The 20,627-nt window shown below is 44.0% G+C and overlaps 1 protein-coding gene across 17 annotated transcripts in view; it reads left to right on the top strand.

Moving 5' to 3' along the window:
• The first annotated feature begins 15,735 nt into the window (after positions 1-15,735).
• The window catches only part of CCDC15 (coiled-coil domain containing 15), an 82,989-nt gene continuing 78,097 nt past the window's right edge, over positions 15,736-20,627 (top strand). For 5 of the 17 annotated variants that reach the window (XR_005359104.1, XR_005359103.1, XM_038535774.1 and 2 more), the window contains exons 1-2: positions 15,737-15,991; positions 16,219-16,407. Coding sequence is in view for 13 of the 17 variants with exons in the window: in XM_038535774.1 (XP_038391702.1) it covers positions 16,228-16,407 (180 nt within the window). In the remaining 4 variants the exon portion in view is untranslated. Of the gene's footprint in view, positions 15,992-16,218; positions 16,408-20,310; positions 20,446-20,627 lie in introns of those variants that run through there. The other 12 variants (XM_038535770.1, XM_038535775.1, XM_038535772.1 and 9 more) reach the window with 7 other exon arrangements.

Here is a 20,627-nt window from a genome sequence, read left to right as displayed (position 1 = left end):
TGTCTCCAGGCTGTGATGAGGAGAAACACCTAGCTCCACCTGACCCCTCACTACTGTGTCAACAGCTTTCCAAAAGTACAATCAGTGCAATGTGTGCTTACCAATTGTGAGATCTTGGGACTGGCTTACAATCTCTTGCAGCCTCTAATTTCATATCTAAAAATTGGAGAAACAGTAGCTTCCTTAGAGGAATTGTTGAGAGCATCATGACAATTTTGTACAGTGGAGTGCCTTGGAAACTCTGTGTTAGATAACATTTTAAACTTTAAAAACACTGCCTCTTCTTCTTTTTCATTCCTGTAGTAATCTTTTTTTTAAAGATATTTATTTATTTATTCATGAGAGACACACAGAGAGAGGCAGAGACACAGGCAGAGGGAGAAGCAGGCTCCCTGTGGGAAACCTGACGGGGGACTCCATCCCAGGACCCTGGGATCACACCCTGAGCCAAAGGCAGACGCTCAACCACCGAGCCATCCAGGCTCCCCTGTAGCAATCTTTATATCTTGATGAGACCAAAGTTTACAGCTCCCCTCATGGTCGTCTCCAAGCCTGGTCTTACTTTTGTAAGTGCGGTAGCTACCTCTCAAAATATTCTTGTTACAGACTGCAGAAAGCCTGAGTAGGCCAAGTTTCTAGAACTGAAGACTCATTGCCTAGCTCATCTGAACCAATGATGGGGAGTAGAGGAGATCAGCATTGGTTTTGAACTTTATGGAGAAACTCCAATAAAATATTCTGAAATATGTAAAGATTCTTTTGTTTTTCTTTCTTTCTTTTTTTTTTTTTTTTTTTTGCATTTTGCATTTTGCATTTCTGTGCCAATGACGTTTCCCTAGACAGCTCAAGGCACCTGTCTGCCTGGTAAAGTCAGTGTGGTTTCAGCAGCCATACAATGAAAAAGAAAAAGTCAGAGATTCAGCTTCTGACATCTACAATAGTATTTTAGAGTCAGTAGCAAGGCAAAAGGCTTGTGAGCTTTTGTAGAGGACAAAAGGATATTTTAATATCCTTTAACTATCACTTCCACAGATCACAGAGCCACCTGTGGATGGGATCACAGCTTCTTCTGCTGTATAGCGCAGATAAACGGCCTCTTTTGTCTGTGATGGCCAGGCCTTGAGGCTTATTGTCTGAGGCTAAAAGGAGGATATGATGTTCAGGAAATAGAAGGTCTGGAGTCGGCCTTTTTTAGCCTGAAGGACAATGGAAAGAAAAATGTGATAGCAGGTGACCTAAGTGGGATCTAACTTCTCAACATCCTCCCTCCCCCTGCCCTAGGGGTGGATCTTAGGCTCCTCACACCTGTGCAGAAGACGCAAGTGCCCCAAGGTACCCACAAGCTCCCTTCAGGGGACTCAGATGTGCCCAGGGGCCAAAGAATTGGCAACAGCTGGGGCCCCCCCCGCCAACTGCTATGGGGGGTCTGCATGTAGCTCAACAGGGAGAATGCCACACATGTCCACAGACACCAGCTGCCACCTAAGCCGTGCCAGGTATACTCCTCCCCCTACTGTCCTTAGAGAGGAGCTGGGTTGGGGGAGGAAACTAAACAAATTGAGCAAACAGTTGTGAGTCGTCCCAGCAGTGACTGAGCCACCTCAAGAGAATGTTGAAATAGTTGGGTCAGAAGGATGGATTAATATCTAGCCTTTCTGTGCTGCCTGGGGGCCGCAGGGGTGGGCGCACAGGTGGCAGGTGTGAAGGCACTGCAGCTGCTCTGTGCGTGCGAGTGTCCACCCAGCAGTCTTGCCATCTTGCTTCAGCTCTTTCTAAGCCAAGCAGACCCAAAGAGGTTCATGTCATCTGTCTATGTGCCTTTTTTCTCTTAAAGCAGTGAACACTCTGGCTGAAGGACGATGTCTTACTGGTCTCTGTGGTCCTACTGCCTACCCGGGCAGGGCGCACAGTAGGTTCTCAGTAAACAGTTGCTAAATATTGCAGGGATGAGACCCGGAGGGGGGTGCTCTTTAGGCAACAGGATACAATAAAGGATGATGGTGGAGGGCAGCTGGGCCAGAGGTATGAGTGCCAGGGAGGGCACCAAATGATGGCTGCAGATGGCAGATGGGGACATATATGAGGCACCTCTTTGTGGATTCCCAGAAATAACTGGGATTCACTTTGCGGTGGTAGAGGGGAGTTGGGGGGGGTGCTGATCTGATAAGCAACTGGGTTACAGACACGTAAGGTGAACAGTCAAACCAACTTGATTGTCCATATGTAACATGACGTTTATCTCACCTGTCCTAGCTTACCCTGTTTCATCCTTCCATATGTCCTCTGTGGGTCTATCTGCCTCATCTAATTGTTTTTTTTTTTTTTTAAGATTTTATTTATTTATTCATAGAAACAGGGAGAGAGGCAGAGACACAGGCAGAGGGAGAAGCAGGCCTCATACAGAGAGCCTGACGTGGGACTCGATCCAGGGTCTCCAGGATCACGCCCTGGGCTGCAGGCAGTGCTAAACCGCTGCGCCAGTGGGGCTGCCCTGCCTCATCTAATTGTTGAGGGTAGGCTGTTCTTTGATTTTATGGAGATAGCCTGATTATAAATGTTACATTTCTTCAACTTCAAAAGTACATCTATACATATCAGTCTGCATGTCCCACTTTGGTATCAGAAGATGTTACTGTGGCCTTTTCCTCATTAGCCCGGGAGACTCTCCAGTGCAGGGACTGTGACTCTTCATCCTTAGAAGTCTCCTCACAGGGCCCCATTCTGAACTCAGCTTCATGCGGCTGCTGAAGCAGATGATGGAGGAGGACTGCTTGGCTGACAGCAGTGATGCCCTTGCTTGGCCAAGACCTGTGCCCCTTTCTCCTCTGAGCACTTCACAGATGCATTTCTAAGGGCACTGTCCTCTTCTGAGCAGCATGGCCCAGTCCTCTTGGCTCTGCTGCACACAGTTGCTTCCGGCCACTCTTCACTTGGCACCGTCTCTGGGGCTTCTGACTCCTCACCTCAGCACTTATGGCAGGCCTGGCCTGCTGTACTCAGACCTCGGTGCTGAGCACCCAGATAGTGCCCCTGAGGCTCAGAATGGAGCCCCCAAGAGACACATGCACGCATGCACACACATACACACACACATACACACAACCTGCCAGCTTAAGCTCGCAAGTGTTCCATCCCCAGGGCAGGAGGCAGTTATACTTAGTGATCTTGAATAAGTCACCACACTCTGCAGACCATTATGGGAAATGGAGGCAGGGGGAGAGCTGGCTGGGGAATCATAAAAATGAGCTCAGTCTTCAAAGAACCAAAGGTCTAGCAGGAACGGCAAAACAGTAGATTCATTCCACAGCAAGAGACATCTGAGATGACCTTGTCTCATTTCTTCATTTCTTAGGTGAGGGGATTGATAGAGAAGTTAAGTAACTTGCCCAGAGTTAAACTGTTATATAATGATCAACCCAGGACTCCTGAAATTTCTTTATAGTAGAGGCAAGAAGAGGTAACACACACACACACACACACAAAATGGTAGCTAAGTACCAATTTTAATAACTCAGTCATTAGATTTAAGAACATCTCCACCCACCTGCCCTGTTTCTTTGTCTCCAGGCTCTAGCAAGAATGTGCTGCCTCTGATGGTACTGCGGGAGGGGTTCTGGCCTTATGGATACCACCATGACATCAGTGGTGATTTTTATAGTTAGCACTTTCCTCTTTCTCTCCATTCACTTCCTGGTATTGAGTCATAGCTGTTCTTCCACTAGCTTGTAAATCATCTTTGGTAGCAGAACGAAAAAAAGTCTTCCAACAAATGGCACCAAAATCCCTCTTCGAGAGGGAATTGTCTTTAGCCAGAAAAGAACTGAAATACATTACAGGGAGCTGGAGGTAAGGTCTTAAGCATAAAAAGTCAAGGAACAAAAAGGTAAACTGCAGGCTTTAGAGATAGGAATTTGGGGAGGGTGACATGCATAGAGGAAAGAAATCAATAGGAAGAGAGACTAAGAAAGGCACGTGGTGGGGGAGCTGAAGAAAATCGAAAGACACAGCTGTGCTGTGAAACCCTTCCTCCTCTGACTTCTTTGAAACTTCCAGAAAAGTTTACTACATGAAATGCAGAATGTGTGTGCTAGCTGATGGAATATGGTGAAGGTGATAGGACAGCCACTCCCTTGACTAGGTTATATCATAGAAGACTGGGCTCAGCAGGCCAGAAAGAGCTTCTCGTCCTACTGGCTTTGAAGATGTAAACTGTATGACGGCAAGTGCCAAGTGGAAAGGAACTGCCATTGGCATCTCGGCACCAAGGGCAACACTCGGCCAACAGCTGGCAAGGAACTAGGGACCTCAGCCCTGCAATCACAAGGACCTGAATTCTCCCAATGACCAAGTAGCCTTCAAGGGCACCCCGAGCTTTGGAGAGGAATGCTGACCAGTCAACACCTTAATTGAAGTCTGGTGAGACCCTATGCAGCCTGGAAAACTAATATAGGCCAGCGCATGTGTGTGTGTGTGTGTGTGTCGGCGTGTGTGTGTGTGTGTTTGTGTGTGTACAAACACACAAAGCTACTCCTCACTTTGTCAGGCACTTTATATCCATTTGTTCATTTAATTCTCCTAATATCCCTTTCAGGTAGGCATTATAACCCCACCCAACAAGCAAGAAAATTTCAAATTCCAGGAAGTTAGCAACTTGCTAAGATCCTGTATCTACTCGGTGGCAGAACTTGGATTAGAAATGCAGGCTGGGGGCACCTGGGTGGCTCAGTTGGTTTAGCATCTGCCTTAGGCCTAGGTCATGATCCCAGGGTCCTGGGATAGAGCGTCAGGGTCCCTGCTCAGTGGGGAGTCTGCTTCTCCCTCTCCCTCTGCCACTCTCCTTGCTTGTGCACTCTTGCTCTATCTCTCTGTCAAATAAATAAATTAAAAATATTTTATAAATAAATAAATAAATAAATAAATAAATAAATAAATAAATGCAGGCTGATCATCAATAAAGCTTGGGCTTCTGACTACCTCCCTAACTCAGCAATAGGAATCCACCTCCTGTGTGCAAGTCTTGGTCATGGTCTAGTCTTTTATTCCCAGCACCAACTCTCTGACTAGGCTCCAGAATGTTAAGGGATCCTCTCTGCCCACCCCTAAAGCCCCCCTATTATTGCTGAAGCTGTTTTCAATTCTTGGTTCCATAAAGCTGTACGTGAATGGTACTTTCATAAGTTCAATTTGCCAGAACGGAGAGAGAGGGCGGAATCAGGATGCCAACATCAGCCAGAGAATTTGTAGAGCTGCAGCTCATTGCCCGGGAAACGAGGAATTTGTGTGAGGCTTTGTGTTGAAAGGAGGCAGGGCCTAGCTGCTCCAGCAGCCACTGAACAAGAGATAGATTAGCTCTCTTTGGAACAAAACAAGCTTTTTTTGGTGGGGGGGTGGGAGGACTGGACAGAGAGGAATGGCCCTCCCAAAGGACATTTTGTCTTTCCTTTTCCTTTTTAAATTACTCCTAGGTAGCTTTACTCCAGAGTACTTCTGAGAAACATCAAACAAAGAGTGGAGATGGGTAGAAAGGCCCCTCCTGCCCTTCCCAGGGAGCTTCGTCCTGAACTGTCGGGTTTGCTGCCTGCCAATTGATTTCTGTAAATATGAGGAGTCACTCAGCGGAAGAGCCTTCTGCAGACATATGGTATCTCAAGAAAGCGTGGGGTGTGTTTGGGAGAAGCATGGGATCTTGGGACATGGCAAGGGGTACTGGGTGAATTTCAGTAAGGTGGAGAGGAGGTGCTCCCATTTACTGAAAACCACCAAAGCCTATTATGCTGAGAGTAAATATTTGACTTCTGAATAGAATTCCCGCCCCCTCAGAAATGAGGAGGAACTCAGGCTTGTGTCCCTGGTGGCTGAAGGCGTCCTATTCAGCAACTCTCCAGAAGAACAGAGGGGAAATGAATTGGTGTTAAAGTGTTGGAAAGATCACGATTTTGCTGGCTTAGGATGTAGTGAGTAGAGGACATCTCTGGAGTTCTGTTCTCGTAAAATGCCAGTACTCAAATGAAAACAGGTTGAAAAATCCTGGGGAAGCCACTACCCCCAATTCATGAAAGACTTCATTGTTTCCCTTCTTCTGGATCCTCAAATGATGTCCTCCCACCAACTGCGTCCCAGGGAGAGGATTTGCTGTCCCCCTTCCCTCTGCCTTCCCTCCCCTTCTCCCCTCCCCCCAGTGAGGGAGGCACAGAAATGGAAATTAGCCAGCATCTAATAATTCCCCACTGTATGAAGAGCACTCTGTGTTCCAGAGGTTGATAAAAGGAGGGGGGATGTGGGAAAGGGGACAGGTGGCATGTTCAAAAGGAAGAGAAGGTGCAGATCCTGTCTAGGTGCTTAAATATAGTTGGGAGAGGTATATTTTAATCTGTAAGCAAGTATAATTGCTAATACATTTGCATTGCTGTGTACACATTGCCTTTTTTTATTTTTTATTTTTTTGAGGTTATGAATGCATTTATTGACCATCAGTTCCCAGAGATGACTTTTTTTTTGACTCTCAAAAGCTGAATTTATTATGGACTTCTGAAATGTCTATTTCCAATTGCATGCTTTGATTTTGCCCTGTGATTTTTTTTATAAATTTATTTTTTATTGGTGTTCAATTTGCCAACATATAGAATAACACACAGTGCTCATCCCGTCAAGTGCCCCCCTCAGTGCCCGTCACCCAGTCCCCCCCACCCCCCTTCCACCTCCCCTAGTTCATTTCCCAGAGTTAGGAGTCTTTCATGTTCTGTCTCCCTTTCTGATATTTCCCACTCATTTTTTCTCCTTTCCCCTTTATTCCCTTTCACTGTTTTTTATATTCCCTAAATGAATGAGACCATATAATGTTTGTCCTTCTCTGATTGACTTATTTCACTCAGCATAATACCCTCCAGTTCCATCCACGTCGAAGCAAATGGTGGGTATTTGTCGTTTCTGATGGCTGAGGAATATTCCATTGTATATATGACAACATCCTCTCTATCCATTCATCTTTCGATGGACACCGAGGCTCCTTCCACAGTTTGGCTATTGTGGACATTGCTGCTAGAAACATCGGGGTGCAGGTGTCCCAGTGTTTCATTGCATCTGTGTCTTTGGGGCACATTGCCCTTTAAATTATTATTTTATTTAATCTTCTATCAACTCTATGTGGTAGAATTTTTTGTTTGTTTTCCAAAAGCAATCGTGAAGCCCAGAGAGGTTAAGTAACCTATTCAAAGCCCAGCATTAGCACAGTCCAGACTCAGCTTGTGCTTCATGGTTTGTAGTTTATATACTACACTCCAGAAAGACATTGCCTTCAGTCAGGCCCAGATGTAAAACTTCTGTAGAATACAGCAAAGCTCTGAAACAAGATGTGAAACAAAGAATGGTAAGCTGGACAAGAGGACCTAAAACAAAGCCTAATCAGCAAGAGAATGATCGGGTCCCCATAATGAGCCCCGGGACACTAATAAGATAGATTTGTGATACACAAGACCCAACAGGGAGAGAAACAGGGTTTCTTTTTCTTTCTTTTCTTTCTTTCTTTCTTTCTTTCTTTCTTTCTTTCTTTCTTTCTTTCTTTCTTTCTTTCTTTCTTTCTTCTTTCTTTCTTCTTTCTTTCTTTCTTTCTTTCTTTCTTTCTTTCTTTCTTTCTTTCTTTCTTTCTTTCTTTCTCTTTTTTTAAAGATTTTACTTATTTATTTGAGAGAGAGAGCATGAGCAGGGAGAGGGGCAGAGGGAAAGAGAGTAGCAGACTCCCCACTGAGCATGGAGCTCCACGTAGGGCTCCATCTTCCTAGGACCTGAAGATCATGATCTGAGCTGAAGTCAGACACTTAACCAACTGAGCCACTCGGGTGCTCCAGAAGCAAAGTTTCTTAAAAGAAAACCCCATGTAGGGAAGGTGGCCTTGAAAACAGGCCAAAGTTTTCAGCCCTTGTCACAGTATTTCTAGGGTCCAGCTTTGTCTAGTATAGAGATCTTTGCCAGAGTTAGCCCCCCAGGATTCTGTATCTGATTTGTTGCCCAACAAATTAAGGAGTGGGATCTGTCAAGACATTTTGGTTTTGATAGAAGTTCAATGTGAATGACTTGAAGCAAAAAAAGGAGAGATTTCTTGTACCGTATAACAAAATTTTAGAGGGAGCTCAGATAATTGGAATTAAGATGCTTAAAATCCATGTTGGCTACTACTCACCTCTTGTTTAGCTTTTGGTGTCAGCTTAATTTTCTCAAACCTTCTTATACGTTTTGATGGGGATTATGGTTGCCAGATGATGCAGATTATCAATATTGTCCAATGTAACTTCCTGTGGTGAGGAAAATGTTCTATATCTGTGTTGTCAAGTGGTCATATCTGGTGGTCATATGTCACATGTGGCTATTGAGTATTTTAAATGTGGCTAGTGGGACTAAGGATAGGAATTATGAATTTTATCTAATTTTAAATCATTTAAAATTAAATAGCCACATGCAGCTATGGATTAACATACTCGACAGTGCTTCTTGACATCCAGAGAGCAGACTTTTGATGAAGCTAGTTAAAAAAATCTTGGTGAAGGACTTTTGTTGGCCTACCATATATGACATGCACAGTTCTCCATCATTATAATCAGAATAGAATACCATTCCAGGCTGGGCCATGTGCCTAACCCCACAGTCACAGGTGGGTCAGTTTATTACCCCCCCCCCCAGCCCCAACATAGAAGGGACTCTGGGCAGACAAATTAAAATCTTCTAAATGTAGAAGAGATAACTTCTATCCTAATTCCTTAAAAAAATTAGCGAGCATTTATTGAAAACCTATTTACATATGATGCATTTCATATATATTACCTTAATTCTCACAGAAAAGTCCTGAAAGGTCAATTATTGCTCCTATTTTACTGATGAAGAAACAAAGACTCATATTATGTGATTTGACCACAGACAGTAAATCGCAGAGCTAGAATATAAATCCAAGTTTGTTTCCAAAGCTCTGTTCTCTGCACTATTAATATGCAGTCCCTAGAAGTTTGGGATGTAGAAACTGTGACTATTAATAGCAGATTATTATTACAATTATAACAATAACAACAGCAGATTATTATAAAATAATGACTTAGTTTTCTCCAGATAGTTACGTTGAATGCCTTCCTACTTATTCTATAAAAGATTTTTTTAAATTCCTCTTTTGACATTGCTTTAAAAACCTGCACCATATTTTAAAGTATCTTTAATGATGTCAACTTTTATATTTTAGGAGTATGTTTCCAGAAACAGTCAAAAGTATGGTGAATCATATAGATAACAACTATAGACAGATAAAATCATTTTGACCAAACTTGCTTTATGTTAAGACAAAGTCAAGATTCTTTGGCTTCACAGAACAGATATCCCAGTGAAGTTACCATCAAAGGAGAGGCACAATTGCATGGGTCTGGAGTAGGAGAGCCCAAACACTGGGGAAGCTCCCAGAATCAATTTTTGTAGGTAATTCTGAATCTTCCTGCTTCTCTGCACCATTCTCCTCTTTTGACCAATTGACTCTATTTTGTGTATCTCAGGGCTCTTTATGTTACAAACAGTATAAAACCTAATGCAAGTTGACATTAACTCTAAACAGCTTCAGGGGGGCTTGGGTGGTTCAGTCAGTTAAGCATATGCCTTCAGCTCAGGTCATGATCCCAGAGTCCTGGGATGGAGCCCCACATCGGGCTCCCTGCTCAGTGGGGGTCTGCTTCTCCCGCCCCTTCTGTGCTCTCTCTCTCTCTCAACAAAATCTTAAAACAATAAGGAGCTTTCATTAGCTCACCTATTTACAAAGTCTGGAGAGTAGGTAGCCTTGAGAGCTTAATCCAGAGGCAGAGTTTTGAAACTGTCAACAGGAATAAAAATAAGGACATTAACTTATGGTTAGGCCATATCCTTGAAATATGCAGGTGTCTCTGATGGAAAGGAAGAGAATAATGATCAGGAGTCAATGGCTTTTGACATTAGGACTCATATGGCCTGAGCACTGCCAGTGCTTTGGTCTCTGAACTCTTAACAATCCTCAAAGGGTGTGGTAGTTGGGCTCTCCAGGAAGCAGGTTCTGCAACAAAATTTCATGTCTAGGATGTTGATCAAGGATGTATTTGAGATTGACACCTGTGGAAAGAAGGAAGCAGGAGTAGGTAGATGGAGAAGCTGAGCTCTGATGCAGGCCAGACAGCTCCAGCTGACCCCATAGAGAGCTCTGAAGCTGAAATGATGGCTCATTAGTTGTTCCAAATTAGGCAGAAACCACTGGGCCTTTATATCTCATATCCATCAGTCACTGGATGTGGCTGCTCCTCAAAGGGAAGGGAAGGCAGCAATCTGAAGCTGAGGCAGTCCCTGAAGGAGCTGACAGCTGGAAAAACAACAAGGCTTCCAAAAGCTAGGCTGAGTCCTTTGCAAAAACCTAGTCTGCATAGACAAACAGAAGGACCCTCACCAATGATTTCAGTTAGAAAGTTTATTTGGAAAGGTGGCTAAGCAGGAAGATCAAAGAAAGACAGTGCTATGGTCTATCTCAGGAAATAGTCTAGAAAATTGGTTAGTCCTGGGAAATCCAACTCAAGTTTGGGGAAGAGAATGAAAGTAGGTACGACTCAGCTGCCTGGGGTTGAGTTCCCAACATCTAGATCCCATGAGAACAGAATAGGAGGTTTCCCAACTCTACAGAAGTTCTCCTTGGTGTCAGCCCTTTGGATTAACTGGTGGCCAAGTTTTCTGATTTGTTACCAGGATGGGTCAGTCAGCCACAAATAGGATGCTGGTGAGCAAACAGCAAATTGCCCCCTGCTGCTCCTCAAACAATCAGTTCTGTGTGGAGTGGACTGCTGCCAAGGACCCAGTGACTCAGGGCTTTGTGCAGAGATGGCCAGGGATCTCCCAGGCACACACAACAGAGATAATCCAGCTCTGATGAGGAGTTTTGTGGTACAGGATCTGAAGACTCTCATGCCAAAAACACGCATTTTTTTTTCTTTTAAGTTTCTAAGGAAAACAGACATTCCTGAGCAAACTGTTCCCTGCTGAGAAACTAACTCTGGCCAAAGAGAAGATAAACTGCATGCAAGGTCAGAAAATAGGAAAAGAGCCCAAGATGTGAGCTTCCTGGATTTAACAAGAGTATAGATTCATATGAGACCACTGGTGCAGCTACCGGTGAAATGCAAAGATCTTGAGGTAGAGAAAGCAAGGAGCTAATCATACTTCTCCCCAGTGTTGAGGGCCAGTGTGTGTGTGTGTGTGTGTGTGTGTGTGTGTGTGTGCGCGCGCGCGCGCATGTGTTTGGAGGTGTGCAATTCAATCTCCCTCCAGCCTCTCAAGGGTGGCTGTTTTCTGCTCCCTACCCCTCTGGGTGGGGGTGGGGGAGGGGGTGGGATGGGTTACCTTCTCGCTCACTCCTATCTATAGACCATTCTCTCTCCCTTTTCTTGGCTTCATCCATCGCTTTGAATCTAATGTTGTTAGACAGTACCACTCACTGCTTTCCAAGTTAATATCCTCTACCAACCTCCAGGTCTCTTTCTCAAAACTCCTTGAAGACTATTATTGTTCCTGGTTCTCACCAACACTATTCTGGTCATATATTTTGGTGATTTTTTTTTAAAGATTTTATTTATTTATTCATGAGAGACACAGAGAGAGAGAGAGAGGCAGAGACACAGGCAGAGGGAGAAGCAGGCTCCATGCAGGAAGCCCGACATGGGACTCGATCCCAGGACTCCAGGATCATGCCCTGGGCTGAAGGCAGGCACTAAACCACTGAGCTACTCAGGGATCCCCCATTTTGGTGATTTTTTAAAAAAATATTTATTTATCTATTTATGAGAGAGAGAGAGAGAGAGAGAGAGAGAGGCAGGCAGAGACACAGGCAGAGGGAGAAGCAGGCTCCATGCACCGGGAGCCCGACGTGGGATTCGATCCCTGGTCTCCAGGATTGCGCCCTGGGCCAAAGGCAGGCGCCAAACCGCTGCGCCACCCAGGAATCCCCCTTGTTTTTTATTCTATATCAGCATTCCCTCCCCTGGCCTTACCACGGACTTTGACAGTACCATTATAGGCAGTCCTTCCACACCCTCAGTTTCAAGCATCCCACTCTTGGATCCCCACCTCTTATCTTTTTCAGGGCACTCTTTCCAATTATCCTGCTTCAACAAACCTGAGACCTCCCTGGAACCTTCAATCTCTTAATCTTACAAACCTTACAATGTTGCTTACATCCCACTTGTCCTCCCTTTCCTTATTACTTATTTTAAGTTTCATGGTCATTTAATTGCTCCCTTGCAGTCATCTTCAACTCTCTTCAACTCCCTAAATTTTCATTTCTTGCTTGAGAGTAATATTTTGGTAAAGCCTCAACCCTGATTAAAATAAATTTTTCCACCTACTTTATGCTATAAGCATGCAACTGAAGAAAAATGCTCAACCATGCTGACTAGTCTCAGTTGAAATTCACAGTCATGAATTTTATATGGGTCCTTACTCTTCCAGACAACTATTTTTTGTACATTATCTTCCTTCCTCAGACCTGAACATCTCTTCCTCTATATTATTAATTGATTCCTACTTGTATTAGTTATCATTTTTCTGTGTAATGGATTATCTCCGAATTTAGTATGTTAGAACAACAAACATTATCCCACATAGTTGCTGGGTGCGGAGTCTGGCTCGGGGTCTCTTATGGTTGCAGTCAAGCTGTTGGTTGCAGTCAAGCTGTTGGCCAAGACAACAGTTTCTGAAGATTTGACTGGGGCTGGAGGATCTACTTTCAAGATCATTCAAAGGGCTGTTGGCAGAAGTTTTCAGTACTCAGTCATGTGGGCCTTTTGATAGGGCTACTTGTGACATAAATGGCCTCAGAGCAAGTGATCTGAGTGATAGTGAGAGCAAGAGCAAGAAAAATGACAGAGAGAGAGAGAGAGAACTCAGCATCTTTTACAACCTAATCTCTGATGGGATATACCATTTCTTCTGCCATATTCTATTGGTTACACAGACCAACACTGGTACAAAGTAAAAGGGGACTACACAGGGTGTGAAGACCAGGAGACCATGAGAGGCCATCTTGTAGGCTGGCTACAATACAATTTTATAGAGAAAATGCAGCAGTCGGAAGAGAACTTCCACAAGTTGTCACCACTATATTACCCAATTACCAGTGTATAGTCTACTTCACTGGAATTGTTATAATGAACCTTTCTTCCTGCTATCTGAGGCCAATCCTTCCCCTTGTTCACTAGATCCCTTTCCTTCTGGTCCACTTAAGTTCATAGTGCAAACGGTCTCCCATCTCTCTCTTGCATTGTCAGTTTTCTCCTGTCTACTGGATAATTCCCAACAACCAAAACCATGTGCTGCATTCTTAAAGAAAAGAATCATCCTGTGATCCTATCTTTCTTTTCAGCTACCCATTTCCCTATGTCCCTTCACAACAAAACTCATTGGAAAGGCTGCCTAAAATTGCTGTCTCCAATTCCTCCTCCCCTCTTTCTTAAGTGCACCCCATCAGGCTTTCACTTTCCAACTACTTCAAAAACACTGCTCTTTTAAAAGTCATCAATGACCACTTTGTTAACCCAATAAGCCAATTCTTAGTCCTTATCCAATTTGAGCTATCAGCAGGATTTAACATGAATGGTCTCTTCTCTTCGATGAAACATTTCCTTGATTTGGCTCTCAAGCTATCACACATTCCTCGTTTTTTCCCTTAGCTTACTAGCTGATCCTTCCTCCTTCTCAGCCTCTTTACTGTTGGAATTCCCCACAGCTCAGTCCTTGGTCCTCTTTTCTTATCTGTCTATAATTCAGTGGCTTGATTTAATTTCATCTCCTGGCTTTAAGCCTATAACCTAACAACTCCCAAACTCTTATTTCTAGACCAGAACTCTCTGCAGATACTTTTATCATATTATGTTCTTGGATGTCAATTCGAAAAACAAAATCTGTCTCAAACTGAATTCCTGATCTTCCTCCCAAACTTATTCTATCCACCATTTTCCCCATCTCAGGAAATGGCAATAGCGACTCCATCCTCTCAATTGCTCAGAACAAAATCGCTAGAATTTTTCTGGACTCCTCTCTCTCTCTCTCTCTCTCTCTCTCTCCACACACACATATACACACACACACACTCCATATCCAACTTTCAACAGGTCCTGAAAGTCCTGCTTTCCAAATATATCCAGAATCCAACGACTTCTCACCATCTTTACCACTACTTCTCTGATCCAAGACATCATAATCTCCTATTGGAATTATTGTAATAAATAGTCTCTTACTTGGCCTACTACTTATTTATACTCCTGCCTCATGCAGTCTATTCTCAATACAGCATCCACAGTGATTTTTTTTTTTAACAATTTAAGTCACATTATGGCATTCCTTTGCTCAAAACCCTCCAGTGGTTCCCCATCTCAATGCCTTTCCATGGCTTGCAATGCTTTATGTGATTGCCCACCCCCTAACTTTCGACTGCCTACCCCAATACTCTCTCCTTCTCTCACTCCACCAGTCACACCAGCCTCCCTGCTGTTTCTCAGCTACTTTGGAGCAATTGTGCTTGCTGTCCTCGCTACCTGGAACCCTTAACTCTCCTTTGAAGGTGACAGTAGCTTGTTCCATTGTATCATGGGAGTTTGCCTCGAAGCCTTTGCTCAAAGGGACCTCAGTGGGGGCGCCTGGGTGGCTCAGTTGGTTAAGCCACTGCCTTTGGCTCAGGTCATGATCTCAGGGTCCTGGGACTGAGCCGGGGGCTCCCTGCTCAGCGGGGTGTCTGCTTCTCCCTCTGCTCCTCCCCCCAGCTTGGGCACTCTCCCTCAAACAAATAAAATCTTTTTTTTTTTTTTAAGTACTTCAATGAAATCTTCTCTAGTCATCCTATCTACACATTCATTGCCTCTCCCCACACTTCTTTTCTTGCTATCGTAGATCACGCTTTTCTTGGGTGCTCAATAAACACAGAAAGACGCCCACAACGCTATCTTCCTTCTTTGCTTATATCAACGATATTCATCAGCACCAAGACACATTTACTTATTCATGTGTTTATTTGCTTACTTCTTCTCGTTAGACTGCAAATTCCACTAACAAGGGCTGTTTGTTTTGTTCACTGGTGTCGATTTCCAGCGCCCAGAACAGTACCGGTATGTTAAAAAGCTCCCAATTATATGTGAAATGAATGAATGCATGGGTATTTCACAGGGATAAGGAGGTGTCCCCAGAATCCCAGTAGAGCTTGGAGCAGAGAGGGTGACCTCTCACGATGCTGCGATATTCGAATTCAAGAAACTAGTAAACAGTCTCATAAAGGGAACGAGGTGTCCCCAGGAGCCGCAGCATCCACGGTTAGCTCGTTCCTCCAGGACGCCCGGCCAGGGCCACCCTTTCCCATCCTTTTCTCCTGCTTCCCTCCACCGGGACCCCCGCCCCTCCCGGTCTGCGCTCCTCAGCTCCCCCCAACCCTCTCCGGAGGGATTTTCGGGCTGGTCCCTGCGCCAGGACCACAAAAGCACCTGCAGCCGGCCACGCCCCGGGCCCCGTTACCCAGCAGCCCCGCGAGCCCACTCGTTCCCGCCCAGTCTCCCGCGCCTTCACAGGCCCCGCCCCTTCAGCCGGCCACCAAGCGGAAGTGACGTCCATGCGGAGCCCGGAGTCCCGCCCCGCACGCTTTCCCAGCCCCGGGGCGGGGACTCAAGACCGGAAGGGGAGGCTACAAGGCCGCCCGGAAGGGCAGGGGCAGGGCGGGGCGGGGCGGGGCGGGACCGGGCGGCCCTCCCGAAAGTGGCGGTTTGCTGGAGGCGGTTACCGTAGTGTCCGGAATAGTTGGAGTCGGTGGCGCGCTTCCCCCCGTAGCGGGACACCGGTTATTTGGGCCCTGCCTCAGACTCCGGTTGCCGGCCCCGTTCCCTCGGGCTGCTGCGGCCCGTCCTCCCTCTCCGGGCGGGGCCACCCGTGGGCCGCTCTAGGTTCTCTCCCCTCCGATCGCCATTCCTTCCCGGAGGCAGGCTTTACACTCTCCCTCTTAATTTCTTCCTACTCCTCTTTCCCGTCCTTCCTTCCTTCCTTCCTTCTCCGGGATTGTTCTTCCACCGCCGCCTCTCGAAGGCTTCTCTGCTTTCCTGGCGCCTCCGCAGCAGGCTTGCGGCGGGGGGCGGGGGGCGGGGGGCGGGGTGGAGCTTTCCACGCCGTCCTCGGAGGGTTTTAAGCGTTAACTTTCTGCTTGCCCAGGAGTCGCAGATGCCGGGAAGTATGGCCCCCCTCCAGAAGCCTCGCCACGCCACGAGGATGCCCCTGGCCCTAAACCCCCTGAAGAGCAAGGACGTGCTGGCGGTGCTGGCCGAGAGGAACCAGGCTGTAATGCCGGTTGGGGCCTGGGTGGAAGCGGCCTCGCCAGATAGTTCGGAAGTCCCCGCGTATGTGAGTGTCAGTTCGATGCAGGTGTAGTGGGGCCTCCCCCCCGACCCCCCCCCCCATATTAGCCCTCTCTAATCGGTGCTTAGATAAACATGAACAGTCCTTTCCCTTCTGTTGTAAAATGAGTATGTTCCTGAATTAGGATTGCAGAACGCACAGGTGTCTGCCAAAACTGTCTAATTCACAAGGTCTAGACTGCTTGCTAGGCACAAGACGGAGGCACTGGCTGTATCTTGCAGACGCCCTCCAAGGTAGTAGGGATCACAGTTGCCACAGTTGCCACACTTAGTGTGTGTAAGTAACATTAATGGGTTCCTTTTTTTTTTACATTAGTTGATTCTTAAAGTTACAGTAAGTGTGTAGAATCAATAAGACTCAGACGCAGTAAGAGAGTAAGGGAAGGAATATTAATTCTGACTGGGGTTATTCTGAGAGAGTTTTGTTTTTTGTTTTTTTAAAGATATTATTTGTTTATTCATGAGAGACACAGAGAGAGAGGCAGAGACACAGGCAGAGGGAGAAGCAGGCTCCCTGCAAGGTCCCCGATGTGGGACTCGATCCCAGGACCCCAGGATCACGACCTGAGCCAAAGGCAGACCCTCAACCACTGAGCCGCGGAGGCGCCCAGAGAACGTTTAACTATAAGGTCCAAAAGAAAAGGGACCTTTATTTTTTGTTCATTCCTATCCTGTCATATAGTAAGTCTTTAAGGAAACACTCGTTGAATGAATGAATGAGTGAATAGATGTAGAATAGATGTAGAAATACAGTCTATGATAGTCCTTAAAAATGGAAATGTTATAAGTACAGACGGTAGGGAAGAGCATTTCAGATGAAGGGAAACTTCTGCAAAGTTTACCTGTGTGCCTGTTTACCTAGTAACTCCCATATGTCACCATTAACACAGGAGGACAATTTTGTAAAGAAGATTGTTGATAGTCTTTCACTATACTGTGCCCCTTAGCTCTTTGTTGGAATTTTGTTGTGGCATTTACCATGTTATATTCATAGTAAGTTGTTTACATATCTGCCTTTCCTGATGGAGTGTGAGCTTCCAGAGCACAAGGAAAAAATCTTATTTATTAACCTGCCCCCAACTTCATTTTAGTGTCTAATAAGTGGAATGCGCAAATTGTGTGATTGTCTTCAGGATGTGTAGACAAAATATTGAACATAAGATGAAAAATATGAGTGGTCCTTGATCTCAGAGAAGAAATGAGACCTGTTTAAAGTAAATCTTAAGTAGCAAAGCAATGTCATATGTCCATTTTATTTTTTTGTATACACACACACATTCATTTATTCCTCTTCTGCCTATTTCCAAAAAAGGGTATTGTCTAAGTAGTATATGATTAAGTGCTATGACTATGATACTTAAAGAAGAAAGATAGGACTTTGGGTTGATGTGATACAGGCAAGTTAATGAAGAATTTAGATGGTCAGAGAAGGAGGATGATTCTCCCAATTAAGGAGAATGGGGAGAGTGGGAAGTGAGCAAAATGTTTTCTGGATTCTAAGGGTAGATTAGATGAATTGGAGTGGGAAGCTTCATAAGGATATGGTGGTTGATAGGATTGTAAAAAAAATAGGAGCAATAGGAACCACAGGAAATTTTGGATAAGGGATTGATCTCATTGTTTAATATTTGCAGATGAATTTAATGATAAAACAGTGTTCTGATTAGGTTAGTTGCTTCAATTCCTTTTTTTTTTGTTTTGTTTTTTGTTTTTTGTTTTGTTTGTTTTGTTTTGTTTTGTTTTGAGGTAAGGGATAGATTGGCTCATGGGAGACAAATTAGGATGTAATTATAACAATTTAGCCATGAAGTATGTATGGCATCGAGACTTATTTAATGGTAAAGAATAAAGAGGGAAAGCCCTAAAAAAGGGAGGTTGAAGTAGGAATGAAGAGGAGTAAAGGTAAGAAATAAGCCAGAAGAATTGATAAGATTTGGTACAAAGATATTTTGATGTTTAAGTTAGTGACACTTCTTTTTCATTGCTCAAATTATGACACCTTGATCATGTAGTAGCAAAATGCCTAAAAACCACCAAAATTTTCTTTTTCTATGTTAGACAATTGAATCTCATGTTCCCAAATATTAACTCAAAATATTAGTCTTGGAAAAAAATATAAACATGTCTCTTTTCCCTCATTTAAAAAATTCTGATCAGTACCAGTCAAAGGCAGTTTGATCAAGCATCTCATAGAACTCTACTGATTTAGCACATACTGTCTTGGGAAGCAACCCTTATTAACAGATGCAGCTCTTGTCAGCTCAGAATAAATGCTGAATAGTTACTTCTAGAGCATGGTAGACCTAATATGGTTATTCTAAAGGGAAACTCCTAATCATTTTGTCCCGTTTCAGAGCCATCAAGATTCCTAAAAGTACTATAGTTTCAGACCTCCCCTTCCATTAAGTAAATTAGCATCAAAAGACACTGCAGTTCTATCAGCATTTTATGGCTATTGCATTATTTTATATTTTATCTGTTTGTGTAACAAACCTGGATCCTAGTGGCATAAAGCAAAAGATACTGTGTGTCAGGATTTCAAGCAGTTGTCTGCAACATTGCATCTGAAGCCTCACTTGGGACAGCTAAAATAGTTGGAGATGTCTGGGACAAGCTTACTGGGTTCTGGCTGTTTGTTGGTTTTCTTGGTTCTTCTTCATTTGGCATCTACTGGGCTGTAATGTCCAAGATGGCTTTCTTATTCACATACCTGGCACTTGGGCTAGGATGACTAGAATGGCTAGGGGCTTGCTGGATGCTTTCTTTTTCCACACGATCTCTCTACTTGGCTAGCTTGGGCTTCCTTCCTCTCAGCATGGTGTCTAAGGGTAGAATTCTTACATGGTGGCTGGTTTCCCCAAGGGTGAGCGCTCTAAGGCGGTGGAAGTGGAAGTTGCTTTATGACCTTGCTGGAGAAGTCATGGAGCCAATTCTTCCTCATTCTGTTGGCTATTCAGAGCCCGACTACAGTCAGTATGGGAGATTACTTCACAAGAGCATAAATACCGGGAGGTTTGGTTCACTGTGGGGAGAAGGGGAGATCATCTTTGGAGACTACTGCAAAATCTAAGTATCAGTTCCATCATATGTGAATTAGGCAAAAATGTCCTTTGGTTGTTGTGAGAAACACTTCATCCTTTATTGTCCCCTTGGATAGTCCTTAGGATTCAAAAGGTCTATGAGGAGTTAGTTGTACAATTGAAACAGTATGTATTTTTGCTTAACTCAGTATTCCTCAAATTTATTTGACTCTGGGAATCTCCTAACATTCCAAACATGGGACAATGTTCTTGGGTTTTGGTGGCCTTATACAATGGTGTTTGCTAAGAAAAGTATGTTTCTAAAATGTGGTATACTCTTATCTTTGGTTTACAGTTGAGATTCACAGTTAAAATCAGTCATATACTTCAGTAAGATGTTTGATAATCAAACAGTATGGGGTTAAAAGAGGGAGCTGACAGATAATGAAAGTAAAAGAAGCAGGATGGCTTTAATTTTCTGGGACTTGAGTTACTTTCGGTCAGTTGTTCAGGCTTTACTACCTGTATCTTTCCTTTGGAATTATTTTACCTATAATTGTTCTTTGATATTTGTTTTATACACTCCTAGATATATACTTGTGTAAAATATGAGGTAGATTCCTTAGAAAATTTAATTTCTAAGGAAATTAAATAATTTAATTTAATTAGAAAATAATTTAATTTTAATTGGAATTTAAGTTCATTTGATTTTGAGAGTTAATGACTTGTGATATATTTGAGCACCTTCTAAACTAGAATTTGGAATCACTGTGTCAGAAGAAGGACTCAATAGGAGTATGATTTATTTAATTTGAAGATTCTTTTTGAAAGAGAAACATAGTCAAGAGAAAAACAGTACAGTATAGGGCATACGTATTGGAGTCAGAAACTTCTAGCTCTATTACTTGCCAGCATTAGGATCTCGGGCTACTACTGAAGATGAATCTTTCTGAGCCCCAGTTTCCTCTTCTTTAATATAGGACAGAGAATGCTTTCTATTGGAGGTAGTTTCCAGGATTCAGTGATATAATGTAGTTAAAAGTGTTTGTCTTGTAACAGATCTTTAGTAATGGTAACTGCTTTTAATTATGATGTACATGGTTGTTATTCAGGGCACTCAGAGGAAGGGAGTAGTGATCAGGGACTCAAATGGGATAAAATTTCTGGATTGTTTTGACTATGTTTT

Source organism: Canis lupus, chromosome 5, assembly GCF_011100685.1.
Source record: "Canis lupus familiaris isolate Mischka breed German Shepherd chromosome 5, alternate assembly UU_Cfam_GSD_1.0, whole genome shotgun sequence".
In the NCBI taxonomy this organism is placed as follows: Eukaryota; Metazoa; Chordata; class Mammalia; order Carnivora; family Canidae; genus Canis; species Canis lupus.
This window is presented reverse-complemented; position numbering and strand designations above follow the sequence as displayed.